Raw genomic sequence first — 27416 nt, 5'->3', positions numbered from 1 at the left:
TTTTGCATGTGTGGAATGGTGAGGCGTATGCCGTATCTCACATGTGGAAGTCACAGGACTTTAGGGAGTCAGTTTTCTCCTTCCTCCTTGCTAAGGTTAGATCTCCCTGTAGCTTCTGCCACGCTAGCTGGCCCACAGACTCCCAGGGTCTCCTGTTTCTGCCTCCCGTCCAACTGTACAGGTGCTGAGATTACAGATCCACGCCACCACATCCAGTTTTAAGACTTACATTGCTTTTAGCTATGTGTGTGCATGTGTGCCTATGTGTAGGTATGTACATATGAGTGCAGGTGCTTGTGGAGGCCACAAGAGGGCATCAGATCCTCTGGAACTGGAGTTACTGACAGTCACCAGCCACCATGTGGGTGCTGGGAATCAGACCTGGGTCCTAGGGAAGAGCATCCAGTGCTCTTAACTGCTGAGCTATTTCCAATCCCACTTCTTGTTCTTCTCAGGAGCATGACAGAGTCTTTAAAAGCCTGGCCTTGGATCCCAGGAAAGATACATCCACCAAGTAGTTTAAGGCAAAGGAATGGTATCTAAAAGTAATATTTAAGATAAAAAAATGTCTTAACTGGTAACCTAATGCTCCTCAATAAAACCAATGTTAACAACTGTCAAGTACCTAACTTTACATGATATATGTATTAGAATTATAATATATATATTAGATATATCTTAATGTATATGTATTATAGTATATAGCATGTATACATATACATGTGCAGATATCTATATGTATATATTTATGTATGCCTTAAATAGGTATATACACACACATATGCACATTTGTGTGCACACCTGCATAATAATAAATGAATAAATATAAAAAACTATTTTTTAAAATTCAAGGTCATCCTTGGCTACATAGCAAGTTTTCAAAGCCAGTTCTGGGGGATGAAAAATGAATCCTAAAAAGTCCTCAGATGTGACTACATTAGATATTATATCCAAGAGACACAGATTAGGTTGCCAAGAGGAGACAAGTATGCAATAAATCAATAGTTCACAGCTTAGGCTTCAACTCCATAAGCACCAAATCTTTATCATGTGCAAGTCAAAAGTGATGCAGTCTACCAACAACCACAAACCTACTGAAAACATCTAACAGTTCAGCTAGACAAACAGAAGAGATCTGAATGCACCATTCAAACTGTGTGTGGTAGAGCACACTTGTACTCTCAGCCTAGGCTAAAGAGGGAAACTGTCTCAAAATAAAAGAACAAATAAAAAACAGTGAAAAAATTACAGTCAAAATATACCACCCAACATAAGAGAAAATTCAACAGTTTATTTCTGAGATACCCCAAAATATTATGAAATGTATAAGGCATTAAACATTCATTCAAATATAGCACCACAGAAAAAGAATATAGACTCAGCTGTGTACATTAATGGGTGTACTGAAAACAATGAGGGTTTTTGTTGTTTGTTTATTTGTTTTTAGTTATCAAACTATGTGAATTTCTACCACCAAGCAGTATAAGAAAGCTTAATAAACTCACTGATGCATCACTAGGGTGCAAGGACATAAAATAAGAATGTACGCCAAACCCTACAGTTCAGCTGCTGAGTAAATTTTAACAATCCTCCATGATACACCCAAGGTTCTAATTAACAAAGCAGCGATAAATGGAGAATAGTCTCCAAGGACCAAATATGAACTCTATTCAAAGTAAACCATGTGAGCTATTAAAATCAGAATGTATTTATTAATCATAAAAACCCAAAAACTGACATTTGTCCAAATGGAATTTTACTTTCCTAAAAAGATAGCAACTTCCTACATGGCACCTAGAGCCATACCCTTCTAACAATGGAAAAGCTTTCAAAGGTTTATAGTTAATTATAAAAGTGGGTTCCTATAAAATTATACAAGTCACTTATGACTGTCTAGGCCTAAAATCTCTGAGAAATGGCATAAAGATGGTTTGGTTAATTGACAAAAACAGCACAATTTATTTTCATCCTATTAAAATTATAAAGGCAGAGAATGGGGAGATGGCTCACTGGTTCCAAGCTCTTGCTGTACAAACATGAGGACCTGAATTCATATTCTTAGCACCGTGTGAAAAGCTGGTCTGGCTGCACATGCCTGTAACTCTAGCATTGGGAGTGCAAGAGATGGAACTCAGGGGCTTGATGAATGGTGAGCTTCTAGTTCTGTAAAGACAATCACGAAAAAGAAGATTCCCAATATCCTGCTCAGGCTTCTACACATATGTGCACTGGCATGTGTACCTGCACACTCATAGGCATGTAACACACACACACACACACACACACACACACACAGCTGTCTTTGCTTTTACTTCCTGTTGCTATGATAAAATACCCTGACAAAAGTAAGTTAAGGAAGCCAGATGTGACACACAACTTTGACCCAGCACTCTGGAGACAGGAAAGATGGAGTTCTGTGAGTTTGAGGCCAGTTTGATCTACACAGTAAGTTGTAGAACAGCCAGGGCAACACAGGGAGACCCTGTCTCAAAAAAAAAAAAAAAAAAAAAAAAAAAAAAAAAGGAAGAAAGTTCCAGTTCATCTGTGGTGGTCTAAATGAGAATATGAGAATGGCCCCCACAGGCTCACCAACCACATATATTTACTTCAAGAGAAAACACCACAGACTGCATTCCCATAGAATGAAAATCATAATGAGCCTTCATCAGTATTACAGTCTGTGCTGATAGCCTGGCACAGTGGCGCACGCCTTTAGTCCCATCACTTGGGAGGCGGAGGCAGGTGGATCTCTGCGAGATCTCTGTAATTTGAGGCCAGCCTGGTCTACAGAGTGAATTCCAGGACAGGCTTCAAAGCTACAGAGAAAGACTGCCTCGAGAAAAAAAAAAAAAAAAAAAAAAAAAAAAAACAAACAAAAAAAGGAAAAAAGACTGTTTAATGCAAACACTCTCCTTCAATAGGTGAATGGATAAACTGATTTTTTTTCTCTGTATAGCAAGGCTGTCCTAGAACTCACTCTGTACACCAGACTGACCTCAAACTCACAAGAGATCCATCTGCTTCTGTCTCCCAAGCACCAGGATTAAAGGTGTTCACCACCACTGCCTGACCTTTTTTTTTTTTTAACTATTTAAAATATTTATTTTAAGATCGGACATATCAAGCTAGATACTCCCCTTAGACAACTAGACCTCTGCAGCCATTAGCCACCCTCCCTCCAGCCTCTGTAAGCACCATTCTCCACTTTATTAACTTTTTTTTCCAGCACTGAACCCAGGGCCTGGCACACCCTAGGCAAGCACTCTACGCTGAGCAAGATTCCCCAGCCCTCAGTTCTCCTGAGATAGGGTCTCATGGTACAGCACAAGCTGATCTAGAACTCAAGCTCCTCTGTTCTCTGCCTCCCATATGCTGAGATTACAGAGATCAACAATGCTGGCTGTCACACGTGAGAACACACGGTATTTTTCTTTTTGTGCCTATTTGTTTCCCTTTTAATGTAAGATCCTCCAGTTCTGTCAATGTTACCATAAATAACAGGATTTCATTTTTTGTAGTGAACACTGCACACGGCATAGAATAGTATGTATATAGACCAGTTTATCAGTTCACCCAGTGATAGACACCTTGACTGACCCCATGTCTTGACTATTGTGAACAGCTGCTCCAATAGACAGACGTGAGAACGCAGATATCTCTGACACACTGACCTCGTTTGCGAAGATGACTGTACTAGTTTACATTTCCATCAACACTGCATGAGTTTCCTGTCCCCATATCTGTCCCAGCATCGTCACCACGCTGCTCTTTAATGGTGGCCATCCCAGCGAAGGCGAAACAGTACCTACGGGTTTGCGTTTCTCTCACCAGTGACACTGAGACTCTTTTCAGGCTCTTCTTGCCCACTTGAGGGCCTTCCTAGGAGAACTGTCTGTTCAGATCTTACTTGTTCTTTAGATTGTTTTCACTCTCCTCTGAATTCCTTATAAATCATAGATGTTACTTCCTGTTGGATGAATCACCTGCAAAGAGTATGTCCCATTCTATAGCCCCTTCCTTTGTTGGTGGTTTTCATTGTCATGGAGAAAACATTTAGTTCAAAGACCCTACTGTTAATTTTGGGGGGTTTTGTTTTGTTTTGGTTTTGGTTTTTGGCCTAGCTTTTGGACTCATGCAAAATCCTTGGCCAGACCAAGGTCTGAAATTCTACTCTATATCATCTTCCAGTAGATTCACAGTTTGGGGTTTTAGAATGATTTTTGCATATTTTAAGCGTTACAAGTCCCATTTCATTTTTCCAGGTATGGAAATCCAGTTTGCCACTTTTCCCGGTGCCATTTACTGTTGGAGACTGTCCTATCTCCAATAAGTACTCATGGTACCTTTGTTGAAAAACCAACTAGCTGTACACACACAGGTTTGTTTCTGGTTTCTCTGCCCTATGACTTTTTTACACCAGTACAATACTGTTTTGGTTACCGTAACTTGGTAGTATATTCGAAGTCTGATATTGTAATAATTCCAGCTTTGTTCTTTTTCACCTAATCCTTTGGCTATTCATGGTCTTTCATGGTTCCATATAGATTTTACAAGGATTTCCCCCCCCCCCATGTCTGTGAACATCCTTGGCCTTTTACAGACTGCACAAATCCATGGACCACTTCAGTTTTGCTTGATTTTTTTCAGATAACGTTGGATGACATAGATATTTTACATTATTTAATCCTTTTAACATGTGACTTTTTCATCTTTGGATGTCTTTTTCCATTTTTTCATTAGTGTTTAATAGGAAAGACTTCTTTCACCTCCTTAAATTTATTCCTAGACTTTTTTTGCTACTATAAGTTGGATTCCTTTCCTGGCTGCCTTTTTATATAGCTCACTACTAATTTCTTTATGTTGATTTTACATTCTGAAGCCTCATGAATTTGCTGACCAAGTTCCAATTGGAACTTAGTTTTTCTATATAAGATCATGTCATCTGCAAACAAGGAGAATTTTGTTTTCTCTTTCCCAATTTCGATGTCCTTATGCATCTTCCCTTGATCTGACTACAAAAACCACATAAAACTGATTGAAAAAAAATGTAGGCTGCAGAAAAGTGTCTTTAATACAGTTATATAAAACTTACAAACAATATACAACTGCAATTGTTAAACAACAACAGCCCCTTACCAGCAGGAAGTAGTTTGGAAAGAACGACACCCAAATTCCCAAATATTGTCTATAAATGTTTGTTTTCATTTAAATGGACTTGGTTATAAAAAAAAAAAAAAAAAAAAAAAAAAAAGGATTTACCAACTGGCCAACAGTAGTCTTTGTTTCTGACAGGAATGTGAAAAGAGACAAAGGAAAGTAAACTGAACAAAAGGGTCTTCATTTTATTTACAATATTTTACTTTTTTAAATGCTAACCAAGCTGGGCTGTAGTGACACACACCTTTAATCCCAGCACTCTGGAAGCAAAGGCAGGTGGATTTCTAAATTCAAGGCCAGCCTGATCTACACAGTGAGTCCCAGGACAGCCAAAGCTACACAGAGAAACCCTGCCTCGAGGGTTAAAAAAAAAAAAAATAAGCTAACCAAAGGCTGGGGGCATATATGGTTTAGTATATGCTTAATATGTGTCAGGTTCTAGATGTAATCTCACTACCAAATTTTTTTAATCTAAAGGAAAATTTGTAGGCCATGTGGTGGTGCACACCTGTAATTCTAACACTTGTAATTAGGAGACAAAATGATGTGTTCAAAGTCATCTTAAGCTACATAGCAAGTCCAAGGTCAACCTGGACTATAGGAGACCCTGTCTGAAAAATAAATAAATAAATAAATAAATAAATAAATAAATAAATGACCTGAAGTAAAATTTTCTCCAAATTTTATATTTGAAATATAAAATTTTAAATGGACGTTTGTGAATATGCCTGCATATTCACAGCAACAGGAAAAAAAAACCTAGTTTTAGAAGCTGTATTAGTAAAACTATTCAATTAATCCCCCTACCATCCCACATCCTCAGTGTGACAGAAAACTTCAGTATTTACAGAACAAAAAACTGTATATGTCAAGCCCCCTTTTTACTATTAAAATACTTACCACAAAATGCTGCCAGAGATACTGATAACAAAATCTAGCTATGTCCCTACCAGCTAGCCATCAATCAATACAATCCTCTATAGGACAGGTAGGCCTTCACTTTTCTGATCCTCCTGCCCCAGCCACCTCACAGCTGGAACTACTGATCTGCACCACCAGCATCGTCAACACAACCCAATGAGCCACTGCTGATGGGGGATGTCCGTCTGTACATGTATTTCTCTTACTGGTTGATGAATAAAACACTGTTTGGCCAATAGCCAGGCAAAAGCATAGGCAAGGCTACCAGACCAGAAGAAGAGGAAGAGAGAGGCCACCTCGAAGAGAGCAGCTGAAATGCTTTTAAGTTTACATTAATTACCTTCAGTTCTGCTGTTTGTTGTTTTGAATAGGGTTTTTTGTAGCCCAGGCTGGTCTGAAATTTGTTATGCAGATGAGGATGACCTGATCCTCCTGTATCTGCCTTTCAATGCTAGGATTGCAGTCATGAGCCAGCACAACCTGCTTCCCTCGGTTATCTTTGAATTTCATGTAAATCTACTATGTATGCACTACGCATACCATGGTAAGAGAATTATATGATAATTATGGGTCTTTCTACTTTGAACCTTCCCTCTACATTCCCAGATCCACACATTCATAGAGAACTCGGTGCAAGTCCCTCCACATACATGCAATGTGAAGGAGCTTCCAATCTCAGGAGGGTTTGCGTGACTCTGTCTGCACCAGGGAAGTATGTTAATGAGCACCAAGGGAAACTGAGCACCAAGGGAACTCTGATTGACAGGCAACCTAGGATGCGAGCTCCTGAGGGAGAGAAAAGGCAAGCATGAGTACATCAAACTGAACATGATACCCAGAACAAGCCGTTCTAGAGACAGGAATTCAAATGAAACTGGCTTTGTCAGATTCAATGATCTACAGGCCCAGCCTTTTGTTTTTGTTTCATTTTTCTGGCTCAGTTAAAGCACCTTTGAGAGAATATTTGTTCCTTCTCAAAATAACTACACGGAGAACATAGTGAAGTTCCATAAAAATCTGTTTGAAGTATTACAGGTTGGTGTCAAAGGGCAGGAATCCGGGTGTGTGTGTGTGTGTGAGCAAGGTCTCTGTTAGTACATTCAGGAGACCCTATGGAGATACATGGGTTTCTGTTTGTCAAAGAATTCAGTCAGCAGAGGGTTCTTATATGTGCACACATGGAAAATGCATGTGTGACTTGTCAGTTAGTCTGTGTATCCATTTCTCTCTGGATCTCATCTCTCTGTGTACCCAAGCCTGTGTTTCTACATCCTGTGTGTGTAAAATGTTCTATTACAAGTCTTACTATATTTCCACCCTTCCTCAAAGTTCTAAAATGATTTTTCTTGCCCCTCTAAAAGTTTCATAAAAGAGAAATATGAACTCAACAGTGAGTAACAAACTGGGATTCTGGCACACACTCACTGGTACAAAACAGACTTGCCTGTTTGAAGAGCAAAATTCAGTTAAGCAGCAGGGATCCATCCTAACTATTCCAAACTTTAAAAACTGTTTTTTACTATAATTAGACATCCTACACAGATTTTTCCAGAGTATCCCTGACTTACCTAAGCTTCAGATCAGTTCAGAATATCACCATAAAGAAGAAGCTACCAGTTTATTTCAAATAAGCCTTGTGTAAATTTGGTTTGCTTGAACAAGTCCTAAGAAGCTTGCAAATACACAGAATATAAATTTCTGGACTTTTATAGCTAGAACAAAAGAAACATAATAAGGGTTCAGCTACATTGTGAAACGAACTAGTTTCCTATCCTCTTTTCCAGGACAAGAACAGTAACTTGCTGATTTTCTCACTGTAGGATAAGCAGTGCTTGGCACACAATACATAAATGGGTTTATGCAAAGAACCTCACAGTGTATTAGAGAAGCAAGAATTACTTATCATATAGCCCAAGTAAGCCACACACCACAGGGACATGGTACAAGACCCTTATCCCAGACTGAACTGAGCCTTCTGTGTAACTCAGGCTGGCTTTGAACTTACAGCCATCCTCCTGCCTCATCCTTCCATGTGCAGAGATTAGTGACCACACTGTCCTTTGTTTCTATAAAGAATGTGAATTAATGTAGTAAAAACTTCCTATTCTACTTCTGTCTCCCAAAGCATAAAGTAACATTGAACTCATTAAGCTTTAGCTAATACAGCTTTGCTAAAGACAAGTCTTTATTTACATTCTAGGAAAAGAAGCCCCTCTTTAACCCTGGAACACATACTGTCAACTAACCATGGAAAAATAAGAATTTTGTCTACAATTTTATCACACATACTCAATCTTGGTAATGCCTTTAAAAAATGTTGTTTTGAAAAAAGACTGCACAGGATACTCTTCCAACTTAGTAAAGAACTATTAACAGACCAGTCTCCCACTAAGGGATGACCACTAAGGCTCCAACATCTACAAAAATTAAACTAATGGACTGGAGAGATGGACTAGAAATCAAAATGTAACAGACACAATCATGAAAACATAGAACCTGTTTATCAACGTGGAGAAGGCCAACTAGGACTGAAAATGTTTAAGCCACATGAAAAACTATAGTTACAAGCCAATGAGAAACAGAAGAGGGACATCAGGGACTTAGCACCCTAATAACAGCAGCAGAGTACTTGCCCAACACGTCCGATACCCAACATCATACAAAAAAATAATAATAATAATAATAATAATAATAGGAAAAATATTTGCAGCATATAAGAAGGAATAAATATCCCAAATATTTAAAGAATGAAAAGGACCATCCACTGGAAGTACAGAGATTTTTTTACCCATTTTATTCACTGCTGCATCCTCAGGACCTGGCATACAGTTGTCCCTCACTCCATAAATACTAAATAAGCAATTAGAAAAGGAATTCAAACTGTCAATATATGCCTGAAAATATACAGCCTTATTACAAAATAAGACTGTGAGTCAATAATGTGTAAAAGAGTTCTCCCCAACATTTTTTATTAAAAAAAAAAAATTCCAATATTGGTCAAAATAAATGGTAAAGGTTGTCTTGTTAGAGTTAGCAGATATAAAACAATGGCATTTACGTTTTGAACCTTTACGTGTTACAATACACTGAGATATGGCTGCCTACTCAGGCATAGTGACATATATGTACAATCTTAGTACATGAGGCAGGAAGATCATGCCAAGACCACAGTAGATTGTTCAAAACCTCTACCCCTCAAAAAGAATTTTGACCTCCAAATTTTCAAACATTTCTACATGAACACAAGAGATCACATACGTTTAAGTGCCAGGACTATTTACCAAGGGAGAAGAAAGGGAACTGGGAAAGACGGCTCAGTAGTTAGAAGCACTTGTTCCTGCAGAGGAGTCCCAGGAGCCACACGGCAACTCACAATTGTCCGTAACCACTGTCCAGTTCCAGGGAATCCACTGACCTCTTTTGACCTCTGAGGGCACCATGTGACATGTGGCACACAAGTAAATCCCAGCAAAACATTCATAAACATAAAATATTTTTTTAAAAAAGAGAAAAAAGTCAAAAGTACATAATAAAAAAATGCTTTAATAAACACCAACTCGGCAATTAAAAAGAATGAGGGGTGCTGGAGAGACGGCTCAGCTGTTAAGTATGGCTGCTTTAGCAGAGAACTCCACTTGAGTTTCCAGCACCCACATGGTAGCTCACAGCCACCTTTAATTCCAGTTCCAGGATCTGATGCCCTCTTCTGGCCTCCGCAGGCACTGCATGCACGCGGTTCAGACATACCACAGAGGCAAAACACCCATGCACGTAAAATAAAAATAAATCTTTACAAATTAAAAAAAGAGAGGCTGTGGAAGAAGGGCCGTCGTCACCAGTTTAAGGTGACCCTAGACTACACAGTAAGACTCTGTCTTTAAGAAACAAAAATAAGATATGACTATATGTATCGATACAGCAAGAACTTCAAGGCAGTATTAAAGTTTAGAAAAAGAACCTGAGAAACACTGTACTTACAGTATACTTTTATTTATGTATGTTATTATATACTTATATTTATATACAAATATGCATGCAGATTCACAGAAAAGTCTAGAAAGACAAATGGGTAGCAGAGGTCATCTCTGGGGAAGAGATGCATAAATGAAGAACCTCTGTGCCTTATGAAACTGAATTATTTTTACAAGATTATATTCAAGTTTCACTTCGACAGTTAAAAGCATTTGTTTGTGAGAGGCAGGGGTGTAGCTCAATGGTGGAGTGTGTACAAGGCCATGGATTCAATTTCTAGCATCAAACAAAAAAAATAAGGAGGTGCCACTTAATTGACAGAAGAAAGTTAAGAACAAAACATTTCAGTAATTAAGAGAATTCAGTTTTAGGGAGCTAAAGAGGTGACCATCAGTTAAAAACACTTGCTCTTGTAGAAGTCCTGGATTCAATCCCAGAGATCCAACGCCCTTTGCCTGGGCACCAGGCAAGCATGTGGTTCACATACATACATGCAGGAAAACATTCATACATATAATATAAATTTTAAAAAACAAAATTCAGTTTTAAACACAAAACCACTGAGCTTGACTGCACACAGGCCGGTGTACAAGCTAAGACTAGTATTCGCAAAAGAGGTCTCTAGCTAAAGGAATACTTTTGGAAGTTACTGGGTTGTAGATGATACTAACAGACACAAGAATGATGTGGGGAACTGAGGGAGAAAATCCAAGGAATAGAACAGAGGTCCCAAGGCCAAGGAGGACATATCAACAAAGCAAGAGGCACAGCCAAAATAAATAAATAAGTGGAAACGGATAAAGAAAAAGAGTGTCCTAAAGCTGGGTTTGGAGGTGCACACCTAAAATTCCAGCCCTAGGGAGGTGGGGGCACGAGAAAGAATGATCGGAAGCTCAAGGCCAGCCTGAGCTCTGTGACAAGTGCTAGGCTACATAAGACCCTGCCTCCAAAGAACTAAACAACAAAACAGCAGTGTCAGAGAGCCCTAAGGGGCAACGTGTTTCACAAAAGACTACCAAATGCTGCCAAAAAGTCTAAGACAGAGATGAAGAAAACCAAACACCATTTCCCAATCTAATGGGCATTAGCAGTAAAGTTTCTTTCAGGTAGAATTTAGGATGGGATAAGGGGTTCGTAGGGATTAAAAATGAATGCATAGAAACATCCTTTAGTAAGCCAGATTCTGAAAGATAAAAAGGAAGTTGGCAGGTTGACAAATAGAGCTGCCAAAATGAAGAAGGCAAAGCAAGTCTGAATATTGACAAAATACCTGGAGAAAGAGGAACTAATCAGAGGAACTCTTTTTTAGCAGTCCTGAAAGCAGTATGATTAGAGCGCCCGTGAAGGGACTTGTCTTTGGCAGAATGAGGGCATTTCCTCTACAGTGTAAAGGAAAGGGTGAGTCCCAGGTACACATAGGTTTGTAGAGAGGAAGTACAGGGAAGTTCCATGTGGGGTCTTCTGATTTTGTATTGAAAGAGAAAGCTTACAACTGATTTAAATAGAGGGGCACATGCCAGAGGAGAAATATAGTATGAAACAGGCATTTGCAATGGGAATACTGCTAGGCAATGCTGACTTCTCACATGGCTGCTGATTACAAATTCATCCTGACACTGGTCTGTCTAGCTTTCAGACATGGGCTCAGGCAACTAGGAAGGCAGAAGGTACAACCAGCACATTACTCCTTTTCAGAAGCACCTGAAGCCAACTGGAACTGAAATAAACAGAAAAGGAATTAACAGAAAGAATATGAAATAGCTTCGAGGGCGGAAAACCAGTTTCAAGGGTACACAGCTAAAAAATATAATCATAAAATAGGTTTGGCAAAGACGTTGCGAGCCATGGTGGCAAGCAAGAGATGCTGCAGCTTGATTTGCATGTTGCAGTTCTGGACCCCACGTGCCAACACTAACGGCACTGCCACTGTCACCCGGGACTTGATCTTGTTGTCTAAAGGCTGGTGCTACAATGGGATTTGTTGAGAAAAATAAAGTAGAAAGGCTTGGGGAATTGAGTTAGCTGAAAGGATGAAGACAGTGATAACACAGCTGAGTATTAAGATGGAAGATGGTTGACCCAAGTAAACAATGACGGGAAGACACATGGTGGTAACAGGGTAGATGCTAATGTCCGAAGGGTTACACGGAACAGTCTTAGCAGCAGCTCAAGCAGGCATCACATGGGAGTTGGGTCAGAGCAGTAGGGGGTTGGCAATGTGACAAAGCCTCCCACTGTTGCTATGGGTAATGTTTCATCTCACTGATCCCAAAGGCATCACAGATTGGCAAAGCCTCAGGCATGTTAATTACTCTCTTTAAGCCTACATTTTCTCATCTGTAAAATAAAGATAATGCTACTCATCTGATAAAGTTGTTATGAGGATTAATAGATAAGACAGACGTCTGGCACGGAGTATGTACTGAGTAAATTATAGACACCATAAGCATCACAAAGACCAAGAAGGGAGTTTCCAAGAACATTATTAAATCTTTTTTTTTTTTAATATTTAAGATTTTTCTTTTTCCTGTAACTTTTAGAATTACATTTATTGCCTGATTTAGTGGGGGTCGGGGGAGGGGGTCAAAGAATAACTTTGGGGAGACGGTCCTCTCCTTCATCATGTGGGTTCCAGGCATAGAGCTCAGGTCATCAGGCTTGATGGCAGGAACTTTCCCTGCTGAGCCATCTTGCTGGTCCTTACATCTTTAAAAGGGATCAAAAGGTTCACTCTGGAGCACTAGTGGGTGATCAGTCTACAGAAGCCAGTTTTAGCCTCAGATACGCAATATTCACAAAGGTTTTAAGGAAAGTCTTACAACACATCAACTCCATGAGTTTTCTAGCACCCTGGTTTACATAGGTCGAGAACGCAGTGCCAGAAACTGACACAGTTTTGATTGTTGGAACCTTGAAAATAAAATTTAAAAATCAGGCCTGGAGAGATGGCTCAGTGGTTTAAGAGCATTGACTGTTCTTCCAAAGAATCTGGGTTCAATTCCCAGCACCCATATGGCAGCTCATACTGTCAGTAACTTCATGATCTAACACCTTCACACAAATATACATGTAGTCACAATACCAATGCACATAAAAATAAATTTAAAAAAAAATTAAAAATCACCAGCTATTAATACAAGTGTGTAAGAGAAAAGAAAATAGCTAATTGTTCAGAACACAGCTGTGGAAGAGGGAGAAAAAATTATGCGTGTCTTAAGCATTTAACTTATGCTAATTTTTGAAGGATCAGCTCAATGATTAGAGGCATTAACCACCTCTGACACTGAGTTTGATCCCAGGAATCGACATTATGAACCAACTCCAGCCAGCTGTCCTCTAACCTCCACACATGCACATGTGTGTACAAAAAACATATATGCAGTAAAAATTTAAGATAGGAAGTTTAGAATTAGAAACTGACAGAAGAAACTTTGTTCTTTGCTCTGTTCTCACCAAATTTCTAGCCATAAGCACTAAGACTATAAAAAGCTTCTACAAATTTTATAAAAATCTTATTAGGCTGATTGAAACTGTCCATCAATTAAGTGAATTTTAGGCCCTCTGGCTGTGTCAACCACACGCACATAGGACAGGGTGAGGGATCTAGGCAATGGCTCAGCTGTAGCTCTCTGAATATTTAGTGAGAACATCTATGAGGCAGGCATGCATGACTCTACAGCCCATGTGCTTGTGAAGGCTAACGCAGGATGACCTCAGGTTTAAGGCCAGCAGGCTACATGAAGGAGGCGTGTCTTTAAAATAAATTACCTAGGGGGTTTGAGAGATGGCTCAACAATTAAGAGTCCTTCCTGTTCTTGCAGAAGACTCAGGTTCAGTCCCCAGCACCTGCATGGTGACAACAACATTGACTCCATCCTGTTCCAGGATCTGACTCCCTCTTCTGGCTTCTGTGGGTTCCAAGCAAGCACACAGTAAACATACAAACATACAGGTACTCACTCATTTATTTAAAAGATTTTTTTTTTCATTTTTAAAGTAATTAAATTTTTTTTGAAAGACCAATGATATAGATGAGCTGGTAAAGTCATTTGTGCAAGTCTAGTAACCTGAATTTGATATCTAGAATCCACATAAACGAGGAAGAAGAGACCCAGGTCTGTAAGGTTGACCTCTGGCCTCTACCCATTGCACATACATGCCCCTAACACACACACACACACACACACACACACACACACACACACACACACACACACTACATTTTTAAAGCCCTACCATGAAAACAAAAGGTATTACTTAGAAATTTAACTCAACAAAGACTCTGAATAAAGATTATTTCCTTCTTTCTCATTAAGAAAAAGTAGACTATTTGTATTTGTTAATTTCCTCAGTTAACTGAAAAGTTTTGACTTAGGTGTCTTTTTCAAGGAAAGGAACACACAACTGGAACTTCAGCCTAGAGCAACTCCCTGCAATTGAAAACATACACAATTTGGTAGATTCTGTTCACTCTAGTACATTGTTGCATAACTTTGAGACAAATGTCTTAATCTCTGTTTCCAAAAAAACAAAAATAACACTATATATTAAGAGCTCTTGAAAGGATTAATATAAAAAGATTGAATAAAATAGTGCATATCAATCTGTAAGTGCAAGGGTTAGTACAGAGTAAGACCGCCTAACCAGGGACAAGGGGCTGGGGAGATGGTCAGTGGTCATCACTGCTGCTTTCCAGAGGGCGCGGTCCCAGTCCCCAGCATCCACAGGAGGCTCACTAGACCAGCTGTAATGCCAGTTCCAGGCACTCTACCGCCCTCTTGTGGTCTTCTTCAGCACCAGGCACGCAAATGGTGCACAGACAGGCATGTAGGCAAAACACATGAAAGTAATTTTTAAAAATACCTAACAGTGTACTTCCCTTTCTAATACTCAAAAATTGTAATCAAAGTCTGATTTCAAGCGGAGGGCCTTAAATATCAGAGGAAACTGACAATTCAGCAGAAAGCAGATTCAGAACCGTAAGGATAACGCCAGGCATGATGGCACATGCTTATAATCCTAGGAGGTGGGAATAGAAGGATCTGGAGTTTGAGGTTAACCTGGATTGCATATGGAGCTAAGATGGCCAACCTAGGATGAACAGTAAGTCCCTATCAAAAAAGGGAGAAGGGACACATTATCAGGTTACAAGTTAACACCAAATAGGGGGCTAATATCACTATCTTCAGATGCTCCCCTGCATTAACTGTTCTTCCTATCTTCTGACTTGACAAATCTCTGAGCTTCTACATTCATACAGTTTTCTCCCATCCTCTTCCCGGAGCCTGACTCACTCTCCTCAATCTGGTCTTGGAATGACCTAAGCCTTAGCCAGACAGACACACCTTAGAGTTTACTCAGAAATCTACAGATTTACAGAAAGAGTCTATGTGCCACAACACAAAGGAGATGGGCTACGGAGACGGACAGGGTTAAATACTACCTCTGCCACTTCTTAGATGTATATAACCTTGGGCAAGGCACTAAGCCTCTCTGAGCTGCATTTCCTCATCAGTAAAACTGAGATAATGCCATCTATATTTCATAATGTTCTTGTCAGGGTTACAGAAATACCTACGACAATTCCTGGCACATAAAAGGCCAATTAATGGTAACTATTATTAGGGTCCAACTGCCGATTGCCTTACTGAACATTTTGCCAGGCTGTACTTTTCTAACAGGCAAAGGAGTCACACTGCTCTCACATTCCCATGCCTCTATCCAAAACACTCAATTTCAGTAATCTATAATTAACTGAATCGAGGGCTTAAACAATTCAGGGCAAGAAAGCGCTAGCATGGCTCAACCCATTCTCCCCTGTCAGTAGCAAAGCAAGTACAATGCAGATATGTTTGCCAAGAAAAATATGGAGTCTGTCTGAACACGGCCATTACCGATAGTAACGTAAGCATGCACCAGCTGAGGTTCTTAAGGCTTGTAGCCTTATTGTCAGGAAGTTTTACGTTTCAGAAATCCTCTTCTGCCTTGTTTTTTCTTCTGTGCTAGCACCCATTTCTAAGAACACATGGAAGAAATGCTCTTAACTGCTGTCACAGTCACTCACAGTGGAACTTATTTTCCCATTTTATAAATGACTACTTCAGAAATGTTTACTGAGTTCACACAGAGTAGGCTTATGAAAGAGAATTTTAAATACAAATCTATCATAACCACAATGACAGTATCTGGTCTATTGAGCACCACAAGTTACAGGATGAAGGCAGGTGCCAAAGGTAAAATGTGACCAAGGAACCTTCATTCTTAAGACTATTTAACTTGGGAAGTCTGACTCTGTGTACTTCCCTTGTGTGGCTGACCGAAGTAACAGAACCAAGAAAATTGATAACTGACACACAAATGAAAACCATCAATGGAAATGTAATAATACAAATAAGATTGTTACAAAATAAAAGCAACCATCACCATCTACATAGCCTAAGGCAACTATTTTAACCCTAGTATACCCAGTCCTTCCACACACTTTTAATATAGCAGAAGGGATACAAGGACAAAGTGACTTAACTAGACAATCCAAGAAGCAAGAAAGGCTCAAGAAATCAGAACATCACGTTCCTCACTGAGTGATTTTCTACTTGGAGAAAATGTAGTCAATTCAATATTAAGAAACTAAACATTGTGCTCTTTAAAAACAGCAAGCCAAATGTAATGGTACACACTTCAGATCCCAGCATACAGGAATTCGAGATAGAAGGATTATGAGTTCAAAGCCTGACTGGCCTCAAACTCACTATGTAGCCAAGGAAGATCCCGAACTTGTGATCTTCCTGCCTCTACCTCCCCAGTATTGGGAGTACATGAATGTACTACCATACCTGGTTTATATGGTACGGTGGATCAAACCCAGGCAAGCACTCTACCAATAGAACCACATCTACAGACCCTGAGACCTTGTCTTGAGAGAGAGAGAAAGAGACAGAGAGGAAGGGGGGAAGGAGCGAGGGGGGAGGAAAAAAGAGAGGGAGACAGAAAGAGAAAAGTTCCAGCAAGGCATGGTGGCACACACCTGTAATCTCATGCTCAGGAGGCTGAGGCAGGAAGATTGTAGATGACATAGTTCCAGGCAGCTTGAGCGATAGATTGAGAGCCTAACAAGAAAAGAGGAGAGGGCGGAGTGAGAGAGAAAGGAGAGGGAGAGGAAAGAAAGGAGAGGAGCTAAGTCAGCAATGTCCTTACTTATGTCAGACAGCTGCATCCTTGCTCAGGACTTCGCCTGCCTAACTTTCAGCAAGTAAGATGGGGTTTTTGGTGTAATTAACATTGTAAAGCAAGTTCAGCCCTGTCTTCATAGCCTTGAGGCTGCTGAGTAAATCTAGAATCATGGAACAGGATTTTGATACTGGGGGAGAAAAAAGAAAAAGATGGCTCAGCAACAAGGAAAATGTCCAAGATGCACATTTAATATTAAGAAAACCAGACTCCCTGGGCGTCGATGGTGCACGCCTTTAGTCCCAGCACTCAGGAGGCAGAGGCAGGTGGATCTCTGTGAGTTCAAGGCCAGCCTGGTCTATGGAGCAAGTTCCAGGACAGCCTCCAAAGCAATACAGAGAAACCCTGTCTTAAAAAACCAAAAAAGAAAGGAAGAAAGAAGAAAGAAGGAAAGCCAGCCTCTAGGGTGCTGGCCTGTGACTTTTAAACTTCTTTATGCAGAATCTATTGAATTATTCCCAATATGTATACATTTCAGAGAAGGTCACAGGGTCATACTTGAGCCTTGAGAGAAACAACCAATTTTAATAACAGCTATCATTTAAAATTGTATTATAGGTACCTAGTTCTATTCGAACACCACGTTTCTAATCCTTAATTATAATACATACCCTTGTTTTTAGAAGAAGTGACTTATAGAATTTGCAAATTATTCAAAAGTTAGTACTAAGGGAAGGGACACTATATTCAAACCCAGGACTATACCTGAGTGTAAGCTTCACACTCTAACAGTAATTTATTAAACATTTTTACCCTTAAAAGAACTGAATTACAAACTTTAGAAAAACTAATCACAAGAAAAAGATTTGGCCAAAGTACAAAGCATCTTAATTAGTGAGAAATATGCTTTGGATTTCCTAACTTTTACCTAAGTACTTCAAGCCCTAGCCCAGGTTGCCTCTTTTAATTGTAATTCCTCCATTTAACTATAATTGTGGGGAGATGGGGGAGAGGCACGACACAACGTTGACACAGACCACACCAAATAGCTAAAGACAGACAAAGCATATCCAAAAGCACTGTTGAAATTCCTTTAGTCTTGCCTCTGACATCATTTACCATCACGTGTGGGAAGAATGAAGAAGTTACTGATCTACCTAAGTCATGAGGTAATTATAACAAAAATTTTTGCTGGATCCAAGATTCACCTAAACCCTACACAGTAAACCCAATGTAGACTCCATACCCTCTTTATTGTTGTTCTCACAGAACAAAATACATTCATTATAATGAAGAAGAAATAGAAATCTGTGTGTTCACAGTGTGTGTAGGAAATTAAAGCCATAATTCTTTAGATGATCCACATACATCTCTTGTCTTTTTTCCTCCTGTGCTCACTTAGCATGGAGAAAGGGGAGGAAAAAACGAGGGAGGGGGGTAAAGGATAGCCAATGCATAAGTAATATGGGGTATTATCATTACACATGACTATGTATGAAAGAAGGTGACAGCTGAGACAGACCCCAAATGATCGCTTTCCCAAAAGTAGCAGCATTTCTTCCTAACACTTTCTTGCTCACAATAAATGAAATAAGCATTCTCTTCATACAGGGTCTAGTGACCAGATCTCTTAAGAGTGAAGCATCTCTCCATTACCCTTCTACAGTCACGGTGCAAGGAAACGCAGGGGCTAGAAAGGAAGGACACAGGATCAGTACCGCCCTGTGGAAAGCTGCTGGCCACAGAAAGGCAGAAGTCATCATCTGTACAGGAGCCAGGCCACTCAGAGGGTTGCCTGTGCTCTCACGAGCCCTAACTACTGCTTCTTCGTTCTCCAAGAAAAAAGATCTTGCTATCCTTATCGCTGGAGGGAAGGTTTTTTCTAAGCCGCCGAAGAGTCCGGGAAATTACACGCGGGACTGAGCAGGAGGCGGGGGGGGGGGGTGATGTAGTAGTAGGTGCTTCTCCTCCCCCTGCCTCGTCCAAGTAGTAGCGAAGAGCGCTACCTCCATGTTATTCGTGGCGAAGTGCGGCCGTGGCACCTGGAGGCTCCGTTTCCCCGCGGAGCACCGGGTGGCGGCCGCTCTGAGAGCCGGTTCGGGGGGGAAAGGGGCTCTCGGCTCCCCGATCTAGAGGGCGTGGAAGTGGGTGCTGCCGTGCCACGAAGGGCCGCCGCTCGCTCCCCTGCCCGCCCGCCCTCCCTCCCCGCCTCTCCGAGAGGCAGCCCGACCACAGTACCTTCTTGACCGTGCGCGGCGCCTCGGTGACCGTGCCGTCGGGGCTGACCAGGGCCTCGCCGCCGTCGCGATGCCGCTGGTGCTGATGATGCGGGTCACTCCGCTTCATGGCCGACGCTTGAGGCACCTTCCCGGCCGCTGGGCTGAGCGCCGCCGTGGGCCCTGAGCCCGGGCCGGGGGCCGGGGGCCGCTCCGCTGCGGGAGCGGGAGCCTCTGGGTCCCCGCCGCCCGCCGGGGGTACCATGGCGCCCACGACCGCCGTGCTCAGTCCCAACTGCGGCTCCGCCTCGGAGGGGCTCAGGTCCTTCAGCTCCACTTCAGGCACCTTGGCGGCTGCCGCGGCTGACACAACCTGCACCGACATCACCGCCTCCACTGCAACCGCCGGCCCCGACTCCAGCACCAGCTCCCACTCGGCCCCGCCTCCCGCCTCCCTTCCCCTTCCCTCCCCCATGCCCCCACTCCTCCCCTCCATCGCCTCCGCTCCCACCCCCTTCCTCCGCCCGCTCGCTCGCCGCCAGCCCGGCCCCTCCAGCCTCGCCCCACCCCTGTCTGACTCACGCGCGAGGCACCACGGAACCTGTAGTACGCTAGCTCGGGGCTGCACGCGACTAGAAGACTGTGGGACCTCAGCGCCCAACCTGCACTGCGCGCGCGGGGGACCGGCCGCAGAGCTCCCTGGGAGATGTAGTCCCTCTAGCCTTCCTCCGGAAAGTAGTTTTCTGTGGAGTTCCCACTCCCAGGACAGCGACTAACGGGAAAGTATTAAGGAAAAAAAAAAAAAAAAAAAAAAAAAAAAACGGGTGACGCGAAGGAACAGATGAGGAAAACGTCTCCAGAGGGATCGCGGTTTCCGGAAGGGAATTCCAGACACCCCAGGAAAAGTCGGGGAAGAATGACTCGCTCCCCTGACGGCATGAATTTCCTCCGGAGTGTGCGCATGTGTGCGAGCACGTGGGCGGCCTTTAAAGGGAAAGCGGCGCGTCATGTGAGGCGATGCCGGCTCCAGGCTGGGAGTTGCATGGCTTCCCTTCGTTTGGAGCTGACTCTCTGAAGCCTTCCTTCAGCGAGTTGGTTTCTATTAGAAATGAAACAAGCCGTTGCCTGCTGTGGTGATTTCTGGCACATTCTGGCATATTCTGAGTTTTAAGAAGCTAAAGACAGCCCCCAAATAAAGACATTTCGTTAGGGTGTGGTGGAGGACACAGTAATACTAGCTCTTGAACATCTGAAGCTTGTGCATCACCAGTAGTTCAAGGTCAGCAAGCCTGAGCTAAGAAGCGAGATACTGCCTTTAAAAAAAAAAAAATAATAATAATAAATTCCATTAGGTTGAAATTTCAGTGCTGACAATTAACACATTGCTTTTAAATGAAGCCAAATCTTGACTTATTAATTCTCTAGAAATAATCAGAAATACTGATACACATGTTACATAGCAGAATATTAATCCAAATAGTGATTTTTTTCCCCTAAATGATAAAAACTGATTGACTTTATCTTCCTATTTTGCACTTAATGGAAGAAAAGCATTTGTAGAGTTTTTATTTAGTTAAACGAGGTCCCGTCGTCTGCCCCTGGCTGGCCTAGAACTCTGTAAGTAGATTAGGCCTGGCTTTGAATTCACAGCGGTCCATCTGTCACTGCTTCCCGAGTTAGAACACATGTGTCACCCACCCATTGAGAAGTTCTACCGTGTGTGTGTGTGTGTGTGTGTGTGTGTGTGTGTGTGTGTGTGTGTGTGTGTGCGCGCGCGCGCCTTATGCCATGGGGCACATACAGAAATCAAAGATGTCTTTGTGCAGTGTGTTGCCTTCCTACCTTTGTGCGGGCTCCAGATACTGAATTTAAGTAGCTAGACTTGGAGCGCTTTTAATGGTCGAATCATTTTGCTGACTACTTTTCTATCTAATATGTCTTTAGATTTACTATTTTGTTATTTTATGTGTTAGTGTTTTGTTTGCACCTCGTGGGTACCTGGTGCAAGAACTAATTACAAACTGTTGCGAGATAATGTGCAGGAACTGGGAATCCAACCTGGGTCCTCTGAAAAAAAAACAACAAATTCTCTTAACCACTAAGCCAGATCACCAGCCTCCAGTTTTATTTTTAATAAAAAATTACAATTACTTGTCTATCAGGGCAGGTCATAGTAATAATCCCAGCACTCAGGGCATCGGGAATGTGTCAAAGTTGGTCTTGACTATTTAGCAAGACCCTGTCTCAAAAATAAGAAAAAAAAAGTGTATATGAAACTAAAGTTCTGTTGATGGTAGAATTGTTTTTTCACTTGGGAGGTAGAGACAAGCAGATCTCTGTGAGTCTAAAGTCAGTGTGGTCTACAGAGTGACTTCCAGGACAGCCAGGACTACACAGAGAAACTGTTAAATAAAAAAGAATTGTTTTTCAGTAATATATTAATGATAAAGGGAAATAAATGTTTATAACTAAAAATTAGACTAAAAGCCAGGCATATGGGTTCGTGCCTTTAATCCCCACTTGGGAGGCAGAGGCAGAAGGATCTGCATTCAAGGCCAACCTGGTCTGCAGAGCAAATTCTAGGAGAGAACTACACAAAGAAACAGTGTCTCAAAAAACAAATTAGACTAAAAAGCAGGAGACAATACTATATATCCTAGAGGTTAGAGAGCTGGTTCAGAACTTATGGGTAGTTCACAGCCACTTGTAACTCCAGCTCCAGGGGATCTAACACCCTCTTCTGGCACTACACACACACACACACACACACACACACACACACACACACACACCTATTTTAAATGTACATTCTTTGAAACTTTATGTGAATATTACCAAAGGGGAAATGCATTAAAAATATAGTTGACTTTTTTTTAAGTGCATTGGTGTTTTGCTTGCATATATATCGGGTATCCTGGAACTGGAGTTACAGACAGTTGTGAGCTTTCAAGTGGGTGCTAGGAATTGAACCCAGGTCCTCTGGACAGACAGCCAGTGCTCTTAACTGCTGAGCCATCTCTCCAGCCTCATAGTTGACTTTTATGACATATTATATGGTAGGTGGTTTTTTAAAATTATTATTATCCTTAAAGAAACTGAGGCAAAGAGGATCATACAATTTGTGTCTATTTAGAAGTCGACAACAGCCCTGAAACTCAAGGGGGCCGCTGGCCAGCTGGTCCCTGGAGAAGCTGCTTTCTCCTTGCAAGAAGGAGGGAGAAATCACCTACTTCCAAAGTCTCTTCGTTTGGTAGCTTTGGAAGCTTTCATTTTCTGGTCTCCAAATTTGTGTTAGAAGACACCTGAGCCCCGCCATTTCCACAAAACCCCCAAATCTGCTAGACACAAGAGCATATGCAGCTTTCCCTCACATGTCTGGCTTTGATCACTTCCTTCCTGTTTGGAAGAAGGGGCCGAGAACTTCGCCCTCCAGCTGTTGGACAGAGGCTAACAACTCTAAAATTGATTTCTTTCTTCCCCCTGATGCACAAGGGAGCTTCGGCACAACCACCTGGCATTCGAGGAGCTGGTACCCAACAGCTGCCTACCTGGCTGGCCACTAGAGTTGATTACTGAGCGGAAGAATCCTCCGTCAGTGGGATGCAGTGATGAAACATGAGGAGTTTGAGCCTGGAAAGAGGCAGATTTTTGGCCTCTGTTTATCCAGATCTTACCATTACTTAGAACCAACAATCTGATCACATTAGCCTTTTCAGAGCCATCCTGTCTGCCTGCTGTTTCTGTGACTGATTGAGCTTTGTTGCTGAGATAAACCAAGCATAGATGAAGGAGGAATTACGAGACTAGGAGCAGGATGATAGTGCACAAGTCTTTTAACTATTCAGGGAACTTTTAAGCCTACAGGACGTTTTCCTTCTGCTGGCTCGTTCAGCTCACAGGAGCCTGGTAGACAGTAATAATCTTCCATAAGGCATCTGACAGGTTCAAGAGACAAAATGAAAACAGTAATGCTGAAGAATTGTCCAAGGAAATAGCCGGGTCACACACAGACCATATTCTGTGAAACATCTAGTGCCACACTATGAGAGACAGCCAAAGTCACCAGACACATGAAACAAACCTCTACCCCAAAAGCAAGATAAGGAACTGGGAATACAGCTCAGTGTTAGAGTGCTCACCGGGTATTTGCTGAGGCCCTGGGTTCCATCTGCAGCAGCACAAGAAAAAAGATAGAGGCTAATATTTTTTTAAGTCATAGAACAACTGGCAGTGCACACATATATCCTAATACTCAGGAGGCTGAGGAAGAAGGGTGGTGAGTTTAAGGCTGGCCTGGGCTACACAGAGTTCAAAGCCTGTCTAAGCTATGTAGACTGCCCTGCTAACACCGAATCACTAGCATACCTGGTTTCAAGGAGTAAACATTCAGAAAACAGAAGCACTTTTTAAATGAAAAGCTGCTAGCAGAATTTCTTTTTCATTAGAGAAGTTTAACTAGAAACGTTTTGTTGTGGCTGTTGTTTGCTTGCTTTTGTTTGTTGAGGTGGAATCTTCCTGTGCAACCTGACTGGCCTGGAACTTATCATTTAGACTAGGCTGGCCCAAAATTCAGCAAGTCCTCCTGCCTCTGCCTCCTAAGTGTGTTGAGATTACAGGTGTGTGTATGCCTGTATAGAAAGGATGTTTTCTATCTTTTACGTGGATGTTGAAAATGGTAGCTTATATGCATCGCAAGTATTTTTTATATTATATATCTTATATGTGTATATATACATATTATTGCATGTATACATACATTTATTTTTTGTTATTTTACATATCGATCCAAGTTCCCTCTCCCTCCCATCCTCCTATGCCCCCGACCCCCCACATTCCCATTCCCCACCCACATCACAGGGAGGGTGAGGCCTTGCAACCCAAGTATTTTAGTGAATATTTTGGCATAATGCATACAATGCATTGGACAGCTGTAGTATTGTGAAAAAGAAGTCATTTTATCATTTTTTAGGTAAACATGCTCTTTTCTTCACATTTCAAAAGCAGTTCAGAGGCAGAGCACTGGTGGTGCGCATGCTCCAAGGCCTGGGACCCATCCCTAACATCACAACAAGGAAGTACAAAATCAGAAGAGAGAAAATTAAACATTGGGAGAGGGTGGGGTGTGAATGATGTAGATACTGTACTCATTTGAAATTCACAAAGTGAATGTTACAAATACATAAAATATATTAGATGACAGACTACCAAAGCTCAAATAATAAACATTCTAGGACAACGAAAATAGAGAGGGGAGTTAGGGTACAAAGGACTTGCCTGGCATATATAAAGCCCTCGGTAAGAGCAAGAATGTGAAGGAGCCACTGCATGCATAGCACAGTGTGTGAAAATAGACCTCTGTTAATTTATATCATTGTGGAATTTCAAACTTCTGCAGACAAAAAGTAGGAATACATAGAGAATGGGAAGTCATCCTGTCTACGTAACAAGCCCTGTCTCAAAAAAAAAAAAAAAAAAAAAAAAAAAGGAAGGGTCTGGCAAGATGAGTGAGCAGGTGGAAGCACACTTACTATCAAGCCCCCGAACCCACAGGAGAGAACTGAGTCCCACAAATTGTCTTCTGAGCTCTACATGACAGCCACGCATGCTTTTGTGTACACACACACACACACACACACACACACACACACACACACACACACACACAAAATAAATGTTTAAAAAGCTAAAGATCCCCCGGGCATTGATTGGTGGCGTATACCTTAGTCCCAGCACTCTGGAGGCAGAGGCACGTGGATCTCTGTGAGTTTGAGGCCAGCCTGGTCTACAGAGCAAGTTCCAGGACAGCAAGTTCCAGGGCTACACAGAGAAACCCTGTCAAACAAAAAAGACCTGAGACCTTGTCTCAAAATAAACAGATGAAAAAGAAATCCAAAAAATACAGACTGTTCCTTTTAAAGAGTGTGAATGAGAGGACTGACTCGTGCAGGCTGTCCTCTGACCTCTTCTCTTGTGCACGGCACATGAACACACACAATAAACATAATAAAAGGCGTGTGAGTGTGTGTGTGTGTGTGTGTGTGCACATGCACCACCTTTTGGGCCAATGTCATGCTTGGCAGAAAGCTGCTAATCTGCTGAGCTATCTCGCTGACCCTGTCCAGCATTTTGTTGTTGGTTTTTTGTTTGTTTGTTTGTTTGTTTTGTTTTTTCTAGACAGGGTTTCTCTGTGTAGCTTTGGAGCCTGTCCTGGAACTCACTCTGTAGACCAGGCTGAATTCAAACTCACAGGCCTGCCTCTGCCTCCCGAGTGCGCCACCAACACCCGGCTCCTGCCCAGCATTTTTACATGGGTTCTGTGCATCAAATTCGGGTTCTCATGCTTGGAAGGCAAGCATATTATCAGTGAGCTAGCACCCCAGCCCTGGAATGGGTTTTTAGTTTATTGTTCTTTGTGGTTCTCCTTGTCTTAAGTGGGCAGGGGAATGGTTGGGACAGTGCCTTCTGCTTTAAGGAAGCTGGGACCAATAGAGGTAGGAACTGGAAGTCTGAGGTTGAGAGTGTGGTAGGGAGACCCAAGTACCCGGGTGAGGCAGAGCTGGTGGCTAAGTGGTTCTCAGGGCAGCGGGGAGCCAAAATTAGCACCTCTTGAACCGGAAGATATTTCCTTAGGAACCAGATTCAAGATTTTTAGACATAATGGCTGTCACTGTTGCTCAGTGTGACTTCTGCCACTCCTATAGAAACCCTGTAAGGTTCCCAGTTTGCTTGGTTGTCACATTCCTGGGCATCCAGCTGGCAGCTAAGTCTGCATGCAGGTGCACAGGGGAAAAAATGGGATAGTGCTGTCCTCTAGTGCTCACAGTCCGTCACTGCAACCATAGGGGTTTCTCAGCTTTTGAAGGCCCAGATTGAAGGCAATACTCCATCCTTTACACCAGCAATCCCTCAAAGGGAGGGAGGGAGGGAGAGAGGGAGGGATACTAATAGTTAAATGTTAATGGATCCGAAATGAAGAAAGCTGTAGCACAATTTATTTCAGATATATGAAACAACACTGATAAGTGTTATTGTTTGAAATGCCGTTGATGATCTCTCTCAAAGTCATATTTCTACACAGAGCTGTAATGGCAAGAATGAACATGACATGTGAGTGCACAGGATGGGTGGCCTGAGGGAACACAACGGGGAATGAATTTCCACTGGGCCGGAAGAGCCAGGACATCATAATCAGAGAGATTGGGCCAGTGTCTGCACCTTCCTGACTGTGAGGACGTGTGCAAGTCCCTTCATGTTGTGTTGCTGAGCTCGTTCTCATGTGCAGTGTACCTCTGGTTGGATCCCTGTTACAATGACACAAGAAGGCCCTGCCTGCATGCCAACATTACCTGTAGCTGAATGGTTCAGAGCAGCCCATTAAGCCTTTGTGTCTCAGTGTCTTGGGTATAACAGAACCTTGGTGGCTGTGAGATTCCATGAGCTAAATCCTTTGAGGGCTTGGAAAGAGTATCTAGCCAACAACATTGGGTGTTAGGTGTCAGTGGTATAATATATCTACAAGATACCTAGGATAAAATCAACATGCTTTCTCCTCTCTCTGGAATCTGGTCCTGGTCAAAGTCCTGGTGTCCCTATCACACTTGTGGCTGAAGTAGGGGATACTCTTCAAATACAGCACAGTGCCTTTCCTGAAACAGACCTTCTGATGCTGTAAAATCTAGGGTCATTTGAATGCTGTTCCCAATCTTCTGCTGAGATTGTGTGTGTGTGTGTGTGTGTGTGTGTGTTTGGTTTTTTTGAGACAGGGTTTCTCTATGTAGCTTTGTAGACCACCCTGGCCTCTAACTCACAGAGATCCACTGCCTCCCGAGTGCTGGGACTAAAGGCGTGTGCCACAAACGCCCAGCTCTGCTGATATTTTGAAGAAGCAAAGCTAATAAGCTTCCCTTGACTTTGAATTCCTTTGACTGCCCAGCAAGCAACCTGTGAATCAGAACGCACTGACCTAATATCTCCACTAGAAGG

At 42.0% G+C, this 27416-nt stretch overlaps 1 protein-coding gene across 2 annotated transcripts in view; it reads right to left on the bottom strand.

Moving 5' to 3' along the window:
- Nucleotides 1-19889, bottom strand: part of Ahcyl2 (adenosylhomocysteinase like 2) — a 134740-nt gene extending 114851 nt beyond the window's left edge. For both annotated transcript variants that reach the window (XM_051175822.1, XM_051175823.1), the window contains exon 1: nucleotides 19456-19889. In XM_051175822.1, the coding sequence (XP_051031779.1) occupies nucleotides 19456-19818 (363 nt within the window). In that variant the 5' untranslated portion in view covers nucleotides 19819-19889. The remainder of the gene's footprint in view (nucleotides 1-19455) is intronic.
- Nucleotides 19890-27416: the final 7527 nt, after the last annotated feature.

This window comes from Phodopus roborovskii, unplaced genomic scaffold, assembly GCF_943737965.1.
Source record: "Phodopus roborovskii unplaced genomic scaffold, PHOROB, whole genome shotgun sequence".
NCBI classification, from domain to species: domain Eukaryota; kingdom Metazoa; phylum Chordata; class Mammalia; order Rodentia; family Cricetidae; genus Phodopus; species Phodopus roborovskii.
This window is presented reverse-complemented; position numbering and strand designations above follow the sequence as displayed.